The 19,693-nt window shown below is 36.3% G+C and overlaps 1 protein-coding gene and 1 pseudogene across 1 annotated transcript; both read left to right on the top strand.

The window, feature by feature from the left end:
- Window positions 1-1,083: 1,083 nt before the first annotated feature.
- LOC105989001 lies at window positions 1,084-2,437 on the top strand (annotated as a pseudogene).
- A 1,183-nt stretch (window positions 2,438-3,620) lies between these two features.
- Eqtn (equatorin, sperm acrosome associated) lies at window positions 3,621-18,844 on the top strand. The gene is given in 7 exon segments (XM_013020775.1): window positions 3,621-3,731; window positions 4,371-4,616; window positions 9,574-9,660; window positions 12,052-12,096; window positions 13,495-13,554; window positions 17,013-17,166; window positions 18,580-18,844. Coding segments are annotated over 7 exon segments (933 nt in total). The 5' UTR covers window positions 3,621-3,655.
- The last annotated feature ends 849 nt before the right edge of the window (window positions 18,845-19,693 follow it).

Raw genomic sequence — 19,693 nt, 5'->3', positions numbered from 1 at the left:
ACTTGTATTCTTACCCAACTCGTAGCTTTCAAGTAAGGATAATCTCAAGAGTTTAAAAGGAAAATGGTGCTACATGAGGGACCACTTCTACTCGACTAAGGCTTTGACCCTGAGCCCAGCTTGCCTGGCCACCAAGTCCTCTCAGCTTCCCCAACCTCTTATGCAAGGAGACCAGGCTGGGACCTCTGTCTATATCACCAAACATGTTCACAGAGTGCCACAGACTAGGCTTACTTTATATGCTTTACATGCACTAGGAAAGCCTCCAAGTTCTGTAAACAATATGCTGCTTTTTCCTGATGTCATTTTGATCAGAGTATCCTCTAAAGTGGAGGCTATCATTCAACAATTACAAAATTAAGAGGAGGAAGTTAGATGATGCTTTGATATCATAAGGAATGATAGTTTGCATTGATTTCTTGTCTATTGCTTATTACTTATTTATGAATAATACATGGATAGTATTATGTATATCCAAATCTTCTAACCCAATAAATAGTAGATCTGTACACGAGCTAAAAATGGACCTCATTGATAAAGCATGTTAAACCAAATGCATAGTTTCTATTTCATGAAAAATATATCTTGAAATAAAAGGATGAGTTTCAGAAAATTTTCCTAAAGAATTACAGTTACAGGGTAATATAATGGAAGGGGGAGGACATTGATCAATATACATTATACTCATAAACTCATGTGTTGAATATTACTTAAAGTAATAAAAATACAATTTAAGAAGAATCATAGTTATAAATGCAGTCATCATATTCAATGTATATATGTAAAAATGGTAACAGGTTAATTGAGGGGATCGGTGAGGTTGTGAGAGATGGGGGAATGATGAAAATAGCAACAGTGATCAAGACACATTGTACTCACAAACTGACATGTTGGAATACTACAAAAAATTGAGAAGAAAAGAATTATAGCTAAATAATCCATGAACCAGCACTTTGGACAGTCTTGCTGTGTGTGCCTGCTGTTGTTGGGGCTGGAACTCAGGGTTGGGACACTGTCTCTGAGCTCAACATGAAGTGCTTTACCACTTGAACCACAGCTCCACTTCTTATTTTGGGGTGGTTAATTGGAGATAAGAGTCTCACCAAGAACCCTGTTCCTAATTCTGATAGGTGGCAGACATGTGGAGTCTCCCTGAGGATGTGAAGTTTGCTGATCTGGGAAGGCCACTTCTTGTTCAAAGAATAATGGCATTTGAGCAGACACCAAAAAAGGACTGGTACAGTATTTAGGGTGCAGATCCATCTGCTGAAATGGCTGACCTAAAACAAAAACATCAAAAACTCGTATTAATGTGCTATCTAGAAAAACAGAGTACAGATGTGCCAGCAGGAATGGCAGATGAATATATACAGAAGCTTGCCGAAATTGAGCAGACATGGAAAATTCTAGGGAATGAAGAGACAAAAAACGAAGAGTATGACCTGCAGCAGATGATAATGAGCTACAAAATATGGCACCAGTAGATGATCCAGTGTATCCTGAAGAAACATCTTGGAATGAAGATGAAAGGTTGTTTTTTCTTCACTGAATTGCCAGTGTGGTGGAAAATATACCATCTCCAAGGATGAAGCAGGAGTTAATCTGATTTATTGTGATGCATGTTCACTTATTACAGAACTCCTTAATTACACTTGTTCAGTGCTTGGAATCCTTTAACAGAATATTCAGACTTGATAAGAAGCCATTCAAAGAAATGTGCTTTTCTTTTGTTTTGTTTGGGGGTCAACAAAAGAAATGCAAGGTCATTAAGCAAAGACCACCTCAGACTAATAGAAAATTGTTTATATGTACTTATAATTTATATTTACAGGTTAACACAAAAAAAGACTCAGATTATAAATTATATTCAGATCAGTCTCCAGATGGGGCTTGTATTTCTTGCTGAAGAGCTTTTTCTTGACATAAGCATGTCTCTTCATATTGGAATAATGCTCTTTATAGTTACTTTTTCAGATGTAACAGATGATGGTTTTAGCTGCTAAAGTTATGCTTCTGTAGCCCTATTTCAGTCTCAGGTCATCAGAATTGTTAGAATCTTTGTGATCAATACGAGAGTCCAGTTGTCCCATAAAAAAGGCTATATGTGGATATATGTGGGATTGAAAGGAAAGCAGGTAGACTGGCATCTGTAGAAACATAGGTAAACTTTGGAGTCAGAAATGGGTGCACAGCTATTGTCAACTTTACACATAATTTAAGAAATGGAAGCTTTAAAAATAAATATCTGACATCAGGCATCTCTATCCTTTTCATGTCAGAGCTTTTAGATACAGAATCAGTTGTCTATATGTATGAATGAACCATTCATCACTGATATAATGAATTGGACTTCTTTAATGAACCACTAACTATGGCATATTGAGGGTGCCATACCTTTAATAAGGGAGAGGGTAACAATACGCCATAAGAAAAGTACTCATTGCCTTACTCATGTAACTGTAACCCCTCTGTACAGCATCTTTACAATAAAATAAATAAATAATTATCTTATTTGTATTTAATATTCTCTGTATTGTAAGTCAGAATTCATTTAAAACACTTTGAAGATCTTTTATGGGATCACTGAAACATTTTTACATAACTTTAGGGACAAGATTACTTTCATTGTATCTATATAACCAAAAAAATTTTAATGAGGTATTTATCTAGCTGACCCCCATTATTTGTATTTGCATCATAAAATTTAGATGGAATACTTACTTTGAATTATTTTGTTTTACTTTTTTTTTTGAGAAAAAGTTTCACTATGTAGCCTAGACTGGCCTCAAATTCAAGATTTTCCTATCTCAACCTCTCAGTGCTGGGATTACGGGTGTTCACCACTGCCTGGCTTGAGTTACATTTGTATCCAAATATTAACTAATATAATTGAATAGTATGTTGCTGTTCTTTGCATTTAGCAATTAAATTAATTAAAACTAAATTGCAGATAGTTTATTGACAAGTACATGGATTCAGCTGCAGTACAAATTCACTTGAACAGGCGACAATGATCAAGTCAAAATAATAAATGTGTCCTAATCATCAGAAAATCTACCGCCATATGGGCTATCCATGTAGAAATCCAAAATTACTCAGGGACCAGGTCTGTAAAATCAAAATGTATTTGAAAACAGCTAACAAAGGTGATATATTTTTTAAATGAGTCTGAGACTCTTGCCCAGACTGGCTTTGAATGAAGACCCTCTGTTCTCAGCATCCTGAGTAGCTAGGATAACAGATGTGAGCCACCAGCATCCAACTTATAATTGATATATGATCACAGTTTTCCAAAAGAACTTATATTACCATTTCTCAAACATGAAAGTCTGTTTTCATTTTTTACTGCCAACACAATAAATGATTCTTTAAAATCCACAAACCAATAATTAATATTCTTTCATGAAAATGTATTTCTTCACTTCCAAGGAAAATTTCATAATGGTTTATTTTTCTGATATGAACTACATTATAGTACCAAAGATGAAATCATCTTGAAGAAGTCACAAAGCCCTGGGGGATCTCCCTGGCATTCTGCTTCCCACAGGAAGTGATGTCATAATGTGCTCATCTCAGGACCTACTGGACCACAAGAAGGAAGCCCTGAGGAGACATTGTATTATTATATTACTGGATAAATCACATTAATTTCCAAATGAATTTTATATTATTTATTTTTTTATCTGGGGTTTTCCTTCCAGAGATTAACAATTTGAAGACCCAGACAGACGGTAAGCACTTTAACTTCCAAGAAACAGTACATACAAATGATGTGTGAATTTTCTACAAAATGATTGAAAGTCTATTTGCCTGGGCACTGCTGACTCATGCCAGTAAGCCTAGCTACTCAGGAGGCTGAGATCTGAGGATCATGGTTAGAAGCCAGCCTGGGCAGGAAAGTCCATAAGACTCTTATCTCCAATTAACCACCCAAAAAAGAAGAAAGTGGAGTTGTGCTCAAGTGATGGAGTGTTAGTTTTGTGCATAAAAAGCTCAGGGAGAGCACCCAGACCATGTGTTTCAAGCCCCAGTACTGAAAAAGGAAAGAAGAGAAGAAGAAAAAAGAGAGAAAGAAAGGATAAAGGAAGTTAGGAAGGAAGGGAGAGAGAGAGAAAGGAAAGAAAGAAAGAAAAAGAAAGACAGGAAGAAAGAGAGAAAGAAAGAAAGAAAAGAAAGAAAGGAGATAGGGAGAGAGGGAGGGAGGGAGGGGGAGGGGAAAGGGAAGGAAGGAAAGAAAGAAAGAAATATGTTGTTGGAGATATGGTATCCATTTAGATTTTAAATCTCAGCCTCAAATTGGGAGAAAAGTTCAGGTAGAAAAGGTAGTAAAGGTAACATTTCTGATGCAAGGTGTATCCTAATTTTTTAAGAGATACCTGAGGCAGTGTCTCCAGAGGACTATCCATATTATCACGATGATGACAGTCCTGATAATCCGGCTACTGATCCTACTGTACACGATCCTACTGTACACGATCCTACTCTACACGATTCTGGTATACCTGAAGATGAAATCAACATGGATAATAACTTAATCCACAAAATAGAATACACGTATCCGGATCACACATCTGCAAATCACAAAACTGACAATCATTACAAAGATACCAAACAATGTAAGTTTTTCAAGTTAACAGCAATATGTAAAAATATTGATACAAAAAGCTGATTGTATTGGTTGGATAGATCTCAATTGTCTTTTATACTCTCCCATAACCATTTTATTTCCATTTAAAATTATAATTTATTTTATAGACTTATCATTGTATAAAATGAAATTCTTGTTTTCTAAAACTTTTTTCAGGAGACATTTCTAAAGTTTAGCCAGGTTTTCTTAGGAGCTATTTCTAATTACTACGGTCATCACAGCATGGTGATTATACTAGTAAAAGTTGGTCTATTTTGAGTGAGTTAACAAAAAAAAATTGGTGTTGTTTTATTTTTGTTAGTTTTCAAAAGTACTGGAGTTCAAATGCAGAGTTAATATTACTTTCTTGTAATTATTTTCTTAAATCTTATCAATTCTTATTATATGTATTATATATAATATATAATTCTTATTATATGTATTATAGCACATATAATATATTCATCATCTTATAAAATTATCTGCTACTATTGATTAGCACTGAGGGAGCATTCATGTACCAAGCACATGGAGCATTCATGTCCCAAGTCAGTTATATTGTTCCCTGGATTCAACTAAAGCTAGCTTCATAGAATTTTATAAGACATATTTGCAAAATTAAATGAAATAGGTCTTCCCATACCTTAACTTTGGATCTCAGAGGCTGAAAACACATTTTTTCTTTAGTTTGTGAAGTAGCTAGAACAAAAGCCTGCCTACTTTTTTAAAACTTATTTATGTATTTATTTATTTTACTGGGGTTTGAACTTACCAAGGGTAGAAAATGTCCAGTTGAAGAGTCACAGAAGGCCAGAGAAACTATTTGGTACATGACAGAACAGACATACATTCTTTTTATCACCTGTCCAGGATAATTTTGTATGGCCCATGAATTATTTTCTAAATATCTAAATGGTTCTTTACAAAACAAAATACAAAAACAAAAAAACTTTCCCACCCCTGGACACACCTCTGGCCCTTTTTGCTTGTGGTTATTTCTGAGACAGCATCTCATTTTCTGCTCAGGACATCTGGAATTATGATCTTCTTTTCCCCTCCCCAAATGTGTGTGTGTGTGTGTGTGTGTGTGTGTGTGTGTGTGTGTGTGTGTGTGTGTGTGTGTGTGTGTGTGTATATTATATATGATGCAGGGTATCAAAATCAAATACAATGACAACAGGGGATATACCAAAGGGGGAAGAACATACAAAAGAAAAAAATCAGATAATACATTAAAAACAACAATGACAAATAAAAACCTCTTGTGTCCATGTGTTGGGGTTGATTTCACTTAGCATCATCTTATGTGGTCACATGTACCTAGCTTTTGAGCTTTTCTGCTCATCTGATAAGATTATCCTAGATTTATACTAATTATTGCAAATAAGGGAAACCATGGGACCTATATTTGGGGTGGGGGCTGGCTTACCTCACTTAATATGATTTTTTCTAAGTCTTTCTGTTTCCTTACAAATGGGGTGGTGTCACTCTTTCTGATGGGAGCTATGTGTCCCACCTATGGTGGGATCACAGGTCTATGCCACTGCATCAAGCTTATTAATTGAGATAGGGTCTAACTAATCTTGTTTAGGCTGTCCTGGAATCAAGATCCTCCTGACCTCTACCTCCCCAAGTACCTGAGATGACAGGTGTGAGCCAACATGCCTGGCCTCAAAAAAACAAAAACAAACACAAAACATCAGTTTCTTAAGGCTTTTGAAACTATCTCAAATTAGGTGGCTTGAAACAGCGGAAATCTATTCCTCCATCATTCTGGATGCTGGAAGTCCAAAAATTAGAGTTTGAGCCAATCAAGTGAAGGCCCTCCGGAAAGCCAGTGAGGAAGGCTTCCTTTTGTTTCTGCCAGGCCTGTCAGCACAGGTGTTTCCAGCTGGGGCTGCTTCATTTCAGTCTCTGCCTCTCTCTCTTCACATGGTACTGTCTCTGTCTCTCTGGGTCTAGATTTCCAACAAGGACATTAGGCATTCACAGCGCTGTGTTCTAGGATTAGCTGTATCTTAATTATGAAGTGGACAAACCTGTTTCCAAATGTTGTCACATTCTGACATACTGAGGGAGGACTTCAACATAAGAATTTTGGGCATGGACACAATTCAACCAATAACAAAGCGACTTCTCCACAATTGGAAGGTTCCATTAAAATTTAGTCTATAACCTGTCATTCCTCATGGACCTCCCTCCAAGTCTTCCTTACAAGGTATGCCATTCAAAAAGGTGAAGAGCTTAGAAAAAACATTTATAAAAATAAAAAAACAGCCAGGAACTAGTAGTTCACACCTGTAACCCTAGCTACTTAGCAGGTTAAGATTTTAAGATTGCAATTTGAAGTCAGCCTAGGCAGGTAAGTCCAAGAAACTCTTATCTTAAATTGGTAAGCAAAAAGCCAGAAATAGAGTTGTGGTTCAAGTGACAGGGCACCAGCCTTGAGCAAAAATGCTATGCAAAAGCATGTCCCAGTACTGGCACAAAAAATTAATTAATTAATTAAAGTTCAGTATTAAAGTTTTGCCTGGCAGGCATAAAGCTCAGGGTTAAATCCTAGTATTTTTTAAAGGGAGGATTAAATTTAACTATCCTGGGATTATTATTAACATTAATATTTTTTAAAAAAGAAAAGTGACAATGATGTATAACTCAAATGAAAACTATAATTATAAATTGTACTTCTGGTTTTACTTTGATGAATCCATATCTACACCTCTGTGTGTGTGTGTGTGTGTGTGTGTGTGTGTGTGTGTGTGTGTGTGTGTGTGTCGGTATTGTCCCTGAGCTTTTTTGGTCAAGTCTAGTTCTATCACTTGACCACTTCTGGCTTTTTGGTGGTTAATTGGAGATGAGTCTCACAAACTTTCCTGCCCAGGTTGGCTTCATACCTCAGATCCTCAGATCTCAGCTCTTGAGAAGGTAAGATTACAGGCATGCACTACCAGCATCCTGCTTTATATCCTTGATTTTTAGATGGCCATCCCTAGTGCTTAGAGAAGTTCAATAGTTACCAGGATGCAAAGGTAGGATGATATGAAACTGACTGATGCTCGGCTCTACAAATCATGTTCCATTTAGTATGTATCTCTATTCTGTATTACACAGGAGATCAATAAGTAAAGTGATTGCTAATTACTTTGATTTTTAAAAAATCCCTGCTAAATTTTATGTGTGTATAACATGAAGTGGTCATCATAAGGATTTGTCTTTTTCATTTAATAACTGTAGAATGCTTTTCACATCTGCTTTAATATTTTTCCTGTACATTCTTCCCATGTACATGTATCTCTATTTAGAATAAAAGTATTGAAATTGTTGGATAAAATATAAACCTTTTGAATTATTGATAGATAACACCAAATAGCCCTCCAAAAACTACTTACCTATTTATCCCCAAAGGATATACCACTATTTCACTTACAGTGAATATCAACAATAACTATATAACAATATAATATAATTTATAAATGTGATTTATTCACTTGCATTCTAATTGTGATTTTTTAAAATTTTCTTTATATTTTTATTCATTTTTCCATGACTTACCTATTCATATTCTTTTCCCATTTTTATTAGATCACACTTTTGTTGATTTGCAAAGGCTTTTTATATATAGTACATTAATCTTTTTCCTGTGATTAATAGTATTAGAGATTTTCTCCTAGACTGTTACTTTAAACCAGTTCAAGTATCTTTAATCCTAAGAAAGTTTTCAAGTTTTATAAAAACCAATTCTGTTGATGAATTCCTTCAGATTTTTTACCGATTGTATCTTGCTTAGACAGGACTTATTCAATCCAAAATACTAAATTGCTTTTCCAACATTTCCTAACAATATCCTATTTTTCTCTTAGGTCATAAATCTTATTCTGGTTTTTGGCATAAAATTTGTATAAAGCACTATATTTTTCAAAGAAGAAAGCTAACTGTCTAACACTGGTACACTGGTTATCTAGTTATGTGATTCTTACATTTAATATAATCCAAATTGGGTCAGTTATACTTTGATAGTTCTTTTTTATTATCATGTCTGTTGCTACAAAAATATCACATATTTTAATGTTTACATTTTCTTTTTATTGTAAATATGATGTACAGATGGATTACATTTACATAAGGAAATGAGTACAATTCTTGTTGAACATTGTTACCCCCTTCCTTGTTTTCTCCCACTATCCCTCCCCGCCAAGTTGTAAAATTCATTTCCAACATAGTATACATTTTCTTAATTCACATCACATTAAATCATGGGCTGTAACTTCATTTTGTTTTATTTTTCCTTAGAACTATCACAAGAATTCCTCAAAAAGAATAAGACATTCAACTTTTTGTTGGTGTGTGTTGGGAGAGATGAATGCATTTGTCAGTTTTAAACATACACACATTCATGTGTACATATAATTTCTGTCATTCCATGAGAATTTGATGGAAGAGACAGAGATGCATGTTTAAGCTTAGTCTGCCAGCTCCACTCAATTGTTATTTCACCCTTTGGGTAGGTGACTATATCCACTAGTTTTAAATTACAGCCAACCTGACAGATGCCTCTTGAGGAGCAAGATCTTCATGTGTATGTATAAATGTGAGTACCTGTATGGGAACATTTTGTCAAATGCCTTGGGAGTTTTTGGATAATGCCAATCCAATGTCTATAAATTGCACATCTATAAATGTGCTTTGATGTCTTATATACTTGTACATTCTTCATGAATTTCCTCCATAATGGCTTCTCAGGTCATTTATCATAAGCATCTTGATTTGACCTTTCTCCTTGTGAATTTTTTTATTCACTTTTGACTCATTTTCTTATTTTTAAAACATTACTCATTTTTATAATTCTTTTGCTTTTAGCTAGTAAGTTGATACACAAGGGAAAATGGGTTGATCAAGAAATAACTTAGCTAGTTGGTAGCTGATGCCTTTTGACTTTGTATTTTCAGATGTTTTCACCACACGAAATCCAAATGGTACTGAATCTGAAATATCTGTGAGGGCCACCACTGATCTGAGATTCGCGCTAAAGAACTGTAAGTACTGAACGCAGGATTTGAAACAACACTGAAAGGCATTGGGTAGGAAAGAAGTCTTCATTCCCAGACAAATCTCAACATTTCCCCCTCCAGTAGATGTAATGATTTGGGGATCTAATTGAGTTCTTGGTTATCTTCTACATATTTTTCCTAGATGACACCTGTGAGGTACCATGTCCATTGCACAAGTCATTTCGGAGGTCAGGAAATCCACATATTGCCAACCCACTTTCTCTTTTCCTTTCTTTTCTTTTCTGTGCTAGTATCAGGGCTTGAATTTGGGGCCTCTTGTTCTCACTTGGCTTTTTCACTTAAAGCTGTGCCCTACCACTTCAGCCACACCTCCATTTCTGCCTTCTTGATGATTAATTGAGATTAACATTTTTGGACTTCTCTGCCAGGCTGGCTTTGAACCTTGATCCTCATAGCTCATCCTCCTGAGTAGCTAAATTTATAGGCATAAGTCACCAGTGTCTAGCTTAAGCATCTTATGTTTTTTCTTTGCATGGGAAGAAAAATAATGCAGTTTAGGACTCTTGGGAATTATTTATGTTTCTTCTACCCTCATTTTTGCACCTTTCTGTGTTTTGCCTTCCAAATCCTTAAACAACAAAGAAAGAACGTATAGGACAGGCTAGACTCATTCATGCCTAATTATTCATAAAAATTACTTGGCAATAATAAAATAATGTTAGCTATTCCAAACCCTGAAATAGTTATATCAGGGAAATATTGATTTTGGATAATCCTTCATGGGATTGTACTGTATTCAGCAATCAACATCTTGAGTTGTACCAAACAAAATATAACTCTAAATCAAGCACCTCCAATTAGTTTAGGATATGAAGACTACAGGAAGAGATTCCAACCTCTAATACATATTCCCACAAGTCAAGCCCTGCCCTTTGACGTTTGTCAAAGACAGATGAACATGTGATAGACAGTAGCATGTTCTAAATTAGGCCCCTAATTCCTTGCTGTGTGCTCCAACATCTTGATATTTGAAATATTGCTTCCCAATTTACAAGGACACGCATGCCTTTTCCATGTCACCCTGACCAGTGACCAACTGCTCCGTGTTACAAGCATCATTTCCAGTTGTGCAGTGAACCCTGAAAGCCAGCCTTGTCTGCCAATAGGCCACCCTTCCCCCTAAAGGAAGGAAGAGCGTGGCTCCAAGTTCTACGTTCTTCCTCTTTTCATAAACCACAGGCATTGTGCGCCCCCCAGCCTCCTCCCCGCCCCACAATCTTCTTCTTCAATGTCTCTTCTTTCCCTGTCTTAGTTTGGGAAAATGTTTATGTCTTTTTCTTTCACTTCTCCTTGTCTTTATTCCATTTCAGGCTTAAAAAATAGGCCTAATCACAGATATGTAGTCAATATTTTTATATGCTGATAATTCTTTGTCCTTTTTCCTAGACAAAGTCGTCAATGCAACAACATCATCTCAAGAAACTACAAGCGAAGAACCACCTAATGAACCCGAGACAATTCCAAGTATTAAAGTTACTACAGTGTATTAATATCTGGAGCATATCATTATATGACTTATGAACTTAAGTTTCACTGCCCTGAATGTTACATCAAGGAAATAGCATGCGGAAAGAATTTATACTGCTAATTTTAAATTTACTCTAAACCATTTGAAATAAATGGTGACTAGCTAATAGTTCTCAGATGCACCTGATGAAGGGTAGGAGTGGATCCTTAGAAATTTTATTTATTTTAATAAAATGCATCGCATGTATGTCTCTATAAAAATACCTCTTTATAAATATATTTGTATTTATATAAATATATGAAAAGGTTTACACAAAGAAATGCAAATGTCTATTTCTGTTGATTATATATTATTTTTAGTATGGATTGTACAAATAAAAAGAAGAAATTAGAAGAAAGAATAGAGTTCCTAAATCCTGTCTCCATGCTCCATTTCCCCTTCTAGTAATGTCTTTATTACTGTTGCATCTTTGTTAAAATTTCTGAACCAGTATAGATACATTATTGTGTGCTAGGCTCCATAAACACTAAGGTTCACTTTGTACTGTGTAGTATGTATAAGCATGTGTTTATGCAAATATAAATACATTGAGTGTATGTTTACTATAACTTATTTTAATAATAATGTAAAAAGTTCAATGTGTTTGAGGAATAAATGTTTCTGGTGACAATCATGAATGTTTCCTAATATTATTTGAGGGACAGGGGGTGGCTACAAAATTAATAAATCACCATTTTAGTTTTCTGTCAAGAATATCATGCCTTATAAAATATTTGTGAAGTCATAACAACCCATGATGTTCACCTCTAAGCTCTTGAATAAATGCTTTAAGCCAATAGATTCTTAACCTGTCATTCCTGTTGTTATTGTCTTTTTTTTTTTAACAGAAACAACCCCAAATGTTCCTGCATTTTGGACAATGTTAGTTAAAGGTAAATTCATATAGAGAGGTTAGCTGGGGGAATGTTTTGGTTTTCCACAATCTTATATTAGAAAGCCAAGTTTGATATATAAATACTTGTAATATTAAGAATCAGTATTGATTTTTGCTGTCATATGTAATAGAACATGCCATAGGGAAGAAGCAGTGACACTGATCAAGATCTGCTGTACTCATGCAGTGATAGTAGTGAATTTAAACCCCTTTGTACAAGTACTTAAAAATAATGTGATAAATTTTAAAGAAAATTCAGTACTGACTCAGAAAGGTGATAAAGTCACACTGTTTCTGAAGATCCTATGTCCTATGGCTGTTAAAATCTAGAGAAGACATTGTCACAGACATTTACTCCCATGGGAGTTACAGTGGCTAAATACTCTCTAGTTGCTGTTATCATCTTCTCATTTTATAGCTTCTATTTTTGAAACAGACAAATCAAATTTGAAAATAGTTCAATTTAGTTGATCATTACAATTATAAAGTAAGCCTCTTGCCCAGTATACTCCATCTTTGTATTTAGAGCAGTGTGCATGTAAACACATAAACATGCATGTATAAATGTGAAGATATATTAAAACACATGAATGTGAAAAATTAGTGTGTATATAAAATATGATATAGGCACACATGTACAGTGCAATGTGCATATATACCAAGGTACACATACACATTAGTCATGTACATACAGAGGTATAGATAGCTGTCATATGAGTATTACATACATATGCATTATAAGTGCAAAATAGATGTCATACTTAATCAATCTCATTATTTGATATTCTATATTTGTGTTTATATCTATATTTGTATTTGTATTCTGTACGACCCCCAAATCAATACTTGCAGCACCTTCAAGTCCTTTTTGGACATTATAGACTATTTTATTACAGCTTCAAATATTTTTAATAGCCTGATACATATGATCAGCCATATTCTGAGCTAGCCTTCTACTGTAGTGTTAAATTGCTAGTTCATGTCCTAAATGCCATAAGGCTGTGATGTGTCTTGTGCAAAAAACACATGTTAAAATTTGTTTAGAGGGCTGGGAAGGTGGCTCAGTGGTAGAGTGTTTGCCTTGCATGCATGAGGCCCTGGGTTCAATTCCTCAGCACCACATAAGCAAAAAGAAAAAAACCAGAAGTGGCGCTGTGGCTCAAGTGGTAGAGTGCTAGCCTTGAGCTGAAGAGCTGAGGGACAGCGCCCAGGCCCAGAGTTCAGGCCCCATGACCGGACCCCAAAAATAAAATTTGTTTAGACACTAATTATAGCAAGGTGTACTTTCTACAACATACCTCACACACATAATAAGGATATGTGGCACATATTACCCACACAATACTTCCATCCAGTGAATGCTATTTACCATAACACAAATTTATTGTCTTAACAGCTATAAATGGGACAACGGTGAGCATGGATGATAAAGATGAGTTATTTCAACCAATTCCAAGTAAGCAAAAAGTACTTTTTAACTAATAGATACATAAAGGTCTTAGACATTTTAGCCCTCATGAAGTGGCAGCTGTAGGAGGGAGTGGGGTGGCTAATACGGGAGAAGAGAAGATGGGGGGGCTGTTTCAGGAGGGTTTTCCAGTTATCCTTTTGCCAAAGACTAGTACCATTCTCCTCTTTCATGGTGTCTATTCCTGAAACTGATTAAAGAAACAAGGCAGTGGGTGGGTGCATAATCTATAGAGTGCACATTTTTTTTAACTTTTAGAGGAGTTTCAGGTTGAAAGAAAAACTTAGCAAGATAGCACAGAGTTCCTAAATCCCATCTCTTCTTCACTTCCCTTGCTAGTATCGTCTTCATTGCTGTGGTGCCTTTGTTAAGATATCTGAACAAGTATAGACACATTGCTATGAAGTAGGATCTGTAGACATTAGGGCTCACTTTGTACTGTACAGTTCTATAGGGTTTGTTTGTTTGTTTATCTAATTTCGGTGTTGATCCTGGGCTTGAACTCAAAGCTTGGACATTGTCCCTGAACTTAGTGCTCAAGGCTAGCACTTTACCACTTGAGCCACAGCTCCACTTCCAGCTTTCTTTAAAAAATGTGGGGTTTTTTTGATGTGTTTATGCTTAGTTAAAGAGTCTCATTAATTTTCCTGCCCAATATGGCTTCTGCAATCCTCAGATCTCAGCCTGTTGAGTAGCTAGGATTACAGGTGTGAGCCACCAGTGCTCAGCTATAAGGTTCTGACAAAAGCATAATCACCTACCTCTCGTCACAATGTCATTAAAATTTCACTGTTTGAGTCCTATCGCCTCCATAAATTTATCCTTGCATTGTTCTCTCCCCTGCCTTTTGCAGATTACCACATGGTCTTTTTTTATATGGTCATTTTTTCCCACTTCGCAGTATGCATTTAAGGTTCCTCCATGTCTTTTTTGATGACTTGGCTTACTCATTTCTTTCTGTCATTGACATTCCTTTGTATGAGCAGGTTCCTGTTTATTAGCTTTTCCAAGGATATCTTCCTTGCTAGCTATTGTTGACAATCATAAATAAAGCTTTTATAAACATTTGTGTGCAGGTTTTTGTGACGACAAAAGTTTTCAGCTCATTTGGGTAAATACCTTGGAATGCAATGACCATGTTGTATGGTGAGACTTGAGCTTTGTAAGAAGCTACCAAACTTGTCTTCCCAAAATGATTGTAATGTTTTGTATTCTCACTAGTAATGAGTGAAAATTCCTTTTTCCAAATACAGCTTTCATTAATGGATTAATTGTATTTATAAAAGAACTCATTTGATTGAGAAATTGCATGAAAAGACAATGGACTGATTTCTCCCCAAACTCCTGTATAAGTAAATAATTGGAAAAAAATAGATTATTAAGGGCCAGCACCAGTGGCTTATACCTGTAACCCTAGCTACTCAAGAGGCTGAGATTTGATTATTGTGGTTCAAAGCCAGACCAGGCAGGTAAGCCCATAAGACTCTTATCTCAAAAAAGAAAAAAAACCTACTGAAAAAAGGCTGGAAGCGGTGCTATGGCTCAAGTAGTATAGCGCTGACCTTAAGCAAAAAGAGGTTTCGGGACAGCACCTGAATCCAGAATTCAAGCCCCAGGATTGGAGAAAGGGAAGGGAAGGGAAGGGAGGTTGGAAGGAAAGTTTGAAGGAAAGAAGGGAAAGGAAAGGAAAGGACAGAACAGAAAAGAAATAGATACGTCAAGTGATATGTCTAAGACCTGTCAGCCTAGTTTTATACTGGATTATTTGTATAACAATTTGTCTTGTGGTGCTTCAAGACAATTAAGTAACCTTTTGTTTAGGAAAGTTGTATATGGGAATGATAAATATTAGGTTATTTTAGAAATACTTTGCTATGTTTCTGAGATTTCAGCAATTAAATTTGGCTTCACTGATTTTTCTATCACTTATTGAGCAGATACTACACACCAAATTCTGCTATGTTACTATCATATTTTGTTAATTCTCACAGCAACTCTATGGACTTGGTTATCTCAATTTTACAGATAAAGAAACTCAGTCTTAGAGCAAAAACCTGCCCAATTAATTAACTTTTGTGCACTTCTAGTGATTAGGAGTTCCAAACTCTTCTTTGATTCTGACCATGACTTTGATAACTATACCTAGAGCACACCTCTTTGAAAAGATCCCTTGGGAAGATAGAAAATCAATTTAGGAGAACAGTCTATTTTAACATAAATTGCTTGATAACAGTCATTGACAGCAGTATACCAGTCTACATAACAACCTGTATACTAGTCTGTATAACTGTACAACAGATATTAGTTATTGACAACTATGCTTACTTCATCCCATTTGGTCTCAAGACCACATTTTAACAATCCCCCCCCTCTCTCTATTGGGGTGGAGCAGTCTTGGGACTTGAAATCTGGGTCTGGGCACTGTCCCTGAGCTTTTGTGCTGAAGGCTAATGTTCTACCACTTGAGCCACAGATCCACTTCTGGCTCTTTGTGTAGTTTATTGGAGATAAGAGTCTCACAGACTTTCCTGCCCAGACTAGCTTTGAACCACAATCTTCAGATCTCAGCCTCCCGAGTAGCTAGGATTACAGGCATGAGCCACAGGTGTTCTGTGAGAATTCCAAATTTTAAAAGTCACTGCTTATTTTCCTACAAAGGAATAAAGATCTATGGAACATTTGAAGTGGATGTGGAGGAAACTCGAGAATGGGAAAAATTGACCATGTGGTCATCTAAATTTCATTAAGTCATATTTATAGTCAGGAAAGCAAAATCTGGTGGCAAAGAGGCATTTCCATTAGTAGATTTGATTATGATTCTTGATGTCTTTGGAACCAGGCATTATTTTATAATTTCATGTATTTCAGAAAGTTAAAAAAATGTTTCTGTTTTATTAATGTTGAGTGCACTAGGTTTAATCTCAGTAACAAAATGGTGACTGTAGTTCTTATGACTTATGAAGAAAGCCTCCAGTACAGCATCTTTTTAGTGTAAAAGAAAATCAAACTATGGCCAACAATTGAAACACCCCTTTCTCTCCCTAAGGACTAGTTCCCTGTAAGTCAATCACTTGAATAGCAATCTCTTTGGTGACCATGGGTAAAGTGCTTTCTAATAAAGTTAGGGGAAAAGCCTGCTACCTATAGAGTTTGGTCATGTCGGTTTTAAACTAGATTTCGCTAGTGACTAAGCCATGTGTGGGGGATATTTATTAGCCAACATGATCCCACCAAAAGTTGCTTAGGACAGCTCCTTCCTTGCTAGGAAGGTTAAGGAGAACAACAGAGAACTCAGCCCCTGGAAATGGCCTTCCACATTGCAGTGAATGGGGCAGGGGAGGATGAACAGTGGGGAACTCTCTGCCCTTGCCAATCATCCTCACTCCTCCAGGGACCCATGTCTGACACCCGGCCTTTCATTGCATTTTTTTTTTCTTTCCTCTCAGGCTCTGATTTGAATTCTACAAGTGGAGACAAACTGTCAGAGCTAGAGGAAATCAAGGTCAAATTAATGCTGGGCATCACACTGATGACTCTGATCCTTTTAGTCCCTCTCTTGATCTTCTGTTTTGCCACGCTCTGCAGACTAAGGCAACTGAGGTAAGCTGGCGGCTCATCTGTGCAGTCTTTATCATTTGTGGTATCAAAATTTTTTCCTGCTTTAGCACATTCTTAGCAAAACGTGACCCCTCTCAAATCATTGTATCCATCGGCTCCTTAGTTTTTGTTTGTTTGTTTTTTGCTGGTCATGGGGCCTGAACTCTGGGTCTGGGCCCTGTCCCTCAGCTCTTCAGCTCAAGGCTAGTGCTCTACCACTGGAGCCACAGCGCCACTTCCGGCTTTTTCTGTTTATGTGGTGCTGAGGAATCGAACCCAGAGCCTCACGCTTGCAAGGCATGCACTCTACCGCTGAACTACCTTCCCAGCCCCTGGCTTCTTAGTTTTAATTCCATTGCTCCTCCTTAGAGGAGTATCTCTCAAAGAATTATCTTATTTGGATTTGCTCTCAATATTTCAGTAATTTAGATATAGAAATAATCATTATAAATTGAGACAGGTTAGAGAATCTACATGTGTTTTTTCTTTTGTTTTTTTTTTCGGGGGGGCAGGGAGGGTGTCACTCTACTTGGAGCAAAACTATATATTCTTGTTGGGTGGCTCATGTTGTAATCTTAACTACTCGGGAGGCAAAGAATTGTGGTTTGAAGCCAGTCCAGTCAGAAAAGTCCATGAGACTCTTTTCTCCATTTAAGCATTGAGGTATAGCTCAACCAGCCTCAAGTGGATAAAGAGGGAATACCCAGGCCTTCTGAGGTCAAGCCCCAGTAACAGCACAATTACACACACACACACACACAAACACACACACAACTATATACTCTTTTCTAAATAACACATGTGTTGGAGTCTAACGTTTTCCATTCTATGCTAGCCTTCCCTGAGACCTTCAAAAAACACCAGATTACTCTTGCCACATAGGCGTCTGGAGGCCTATCCATTTGTTCTTTTATATGGAAATATTAAATTCAACTCACACCTGAGTGAGGAGGTTGTTTATTTAAACACTGAAAAACAAACAGTGTAGCAGCTTGCTCTCAAATATCCTTGTGGAACTGCTTAATGTTCACAGTTAGCAATAAATCACTTGTTTTGAGTTTGATATTTTTGATGAATAGTGTATTTCACTGAAACCTTGATCCTAGGTATTTAGTCCTCTTCCCTCAACTGCATTTTACATGTTTCATGTCTTTATTAAAGCAAACTTTACTGTTTTAGTAAATTTAGTAAATCCTAGACCTGCGATTTAGAATGTGATACACTCACATTGAGTATTAAATATATTACATTTATAATGAAAGAAAAACATTTATATAACTCTCCTAAGCTAATATGTTGGGAAGAATGTGTTTATGCTTTGTCAATGCTTTTCTAAGTTGCTACAAATTCAGTACTGTGAAAAACAATTCTTGATCTCTTTTTGTTTGTTTGTTTGTTTGTTTGCTTGTTTTCCAGTAAGAAAAGAGAAGAGAGTCATTACTCCATAAACCCAGAGCTGGCCACAATGTCTTACTTCCATCCATCTGAAGGTGTATCAGATACATCTTTTTCTAAGAGCGCAGACAGCAGCACATTTTGGGGCACCACTTCCTCAGAAATGAAAAAATCAGGCACATTGTCAAAATCTAAAACAGTTATGGATACTTCCACAGGCTCCGATGAAACAGGGTTAAATGAAGAATTAGAATTACTTAACAGTGAGGAAGCCAATACTGATTAATAGACAGCTAATTCTTTTTGGAGGTCATAAAAAAGATCTTAGTGTCCTACAACACTATTGTGGTTTTGCAACTGATGAGCCATTTAAGTTTTCTGCTGTCTTTTGAGAAGAACATAATCAATAAAAATCATCTCGATTATTATTATTATTTATAAGGATTATTTTAAAGAAAAAATGTACACAGAAATAACAAGGTATGGAAAATGTATTCAATATGAACAATTCTGAAAAACAGCTTATCATGGCTAGGAATGGAGGTGAGTGGCACGGTACTTGCCTATCATGTCCCTAATCTTAGGTTGATACCCAACACACACATACACACACACACACACACACACACACACGTTCACATTTGTGCACCTATATGCACACACATGCAATTTTTTAAGCTAGTCAAACAACAGTAGTTCAGTTTTAAATTAGGACATTTTCATATTTCTAGGAGCATTTTGGGGATTTAAAAGATAATCACCAGCTGGGCTCCAGTGGCTTACACCTGTAATTCTAGCTACTCAGGAGGCTGAGATCTGAGGATTGTAGTTCAAAGCCAGCCTAGACAGGAAAATCTGTGAGAAGTGGTGCTGTGTCTCAATGGTAGAGTACTAGCCTTGAGCTAAAGAGCTGAGGGATAGCATCCAGGCCCAGAGTTCAAACCCCATGACCAACAAAAACAAAAGAAGGAACAAAGGAATGAAGGAATGAAGGAAAGAGAGAGAAAGAAAGAAACAAACAAGCAAAGGAAGGAAGGAAGGAAGGAAGGAGAAAGAGAAAAAGAAACAAAGGAGAAAGAGAAAGAGAAAAAGAAAGAGAGAAAGAGAAAGAAAGAAAGATAGTCCCCACTACCTA

The sequence above is a fragment of the Dipodomys ordii genome, unplaced genomic scaffold (genome assembly GCF_000151885.1).
Source record: "Dipodomys ordii isolate 6190 unplaced genomic scaffold, Dord_2.0 Scaffold53, whole genome shotgun sequence".
Lineage (NCBI taxonomy): Eukaryota > Metazoa > Chordata > Mammalia > Rodentia > Heteromyidae > Dipodomys > Dipodomys ordii.
This window is presented reverse-complemented; position numbering and strand designations above follow the sequence as displayed.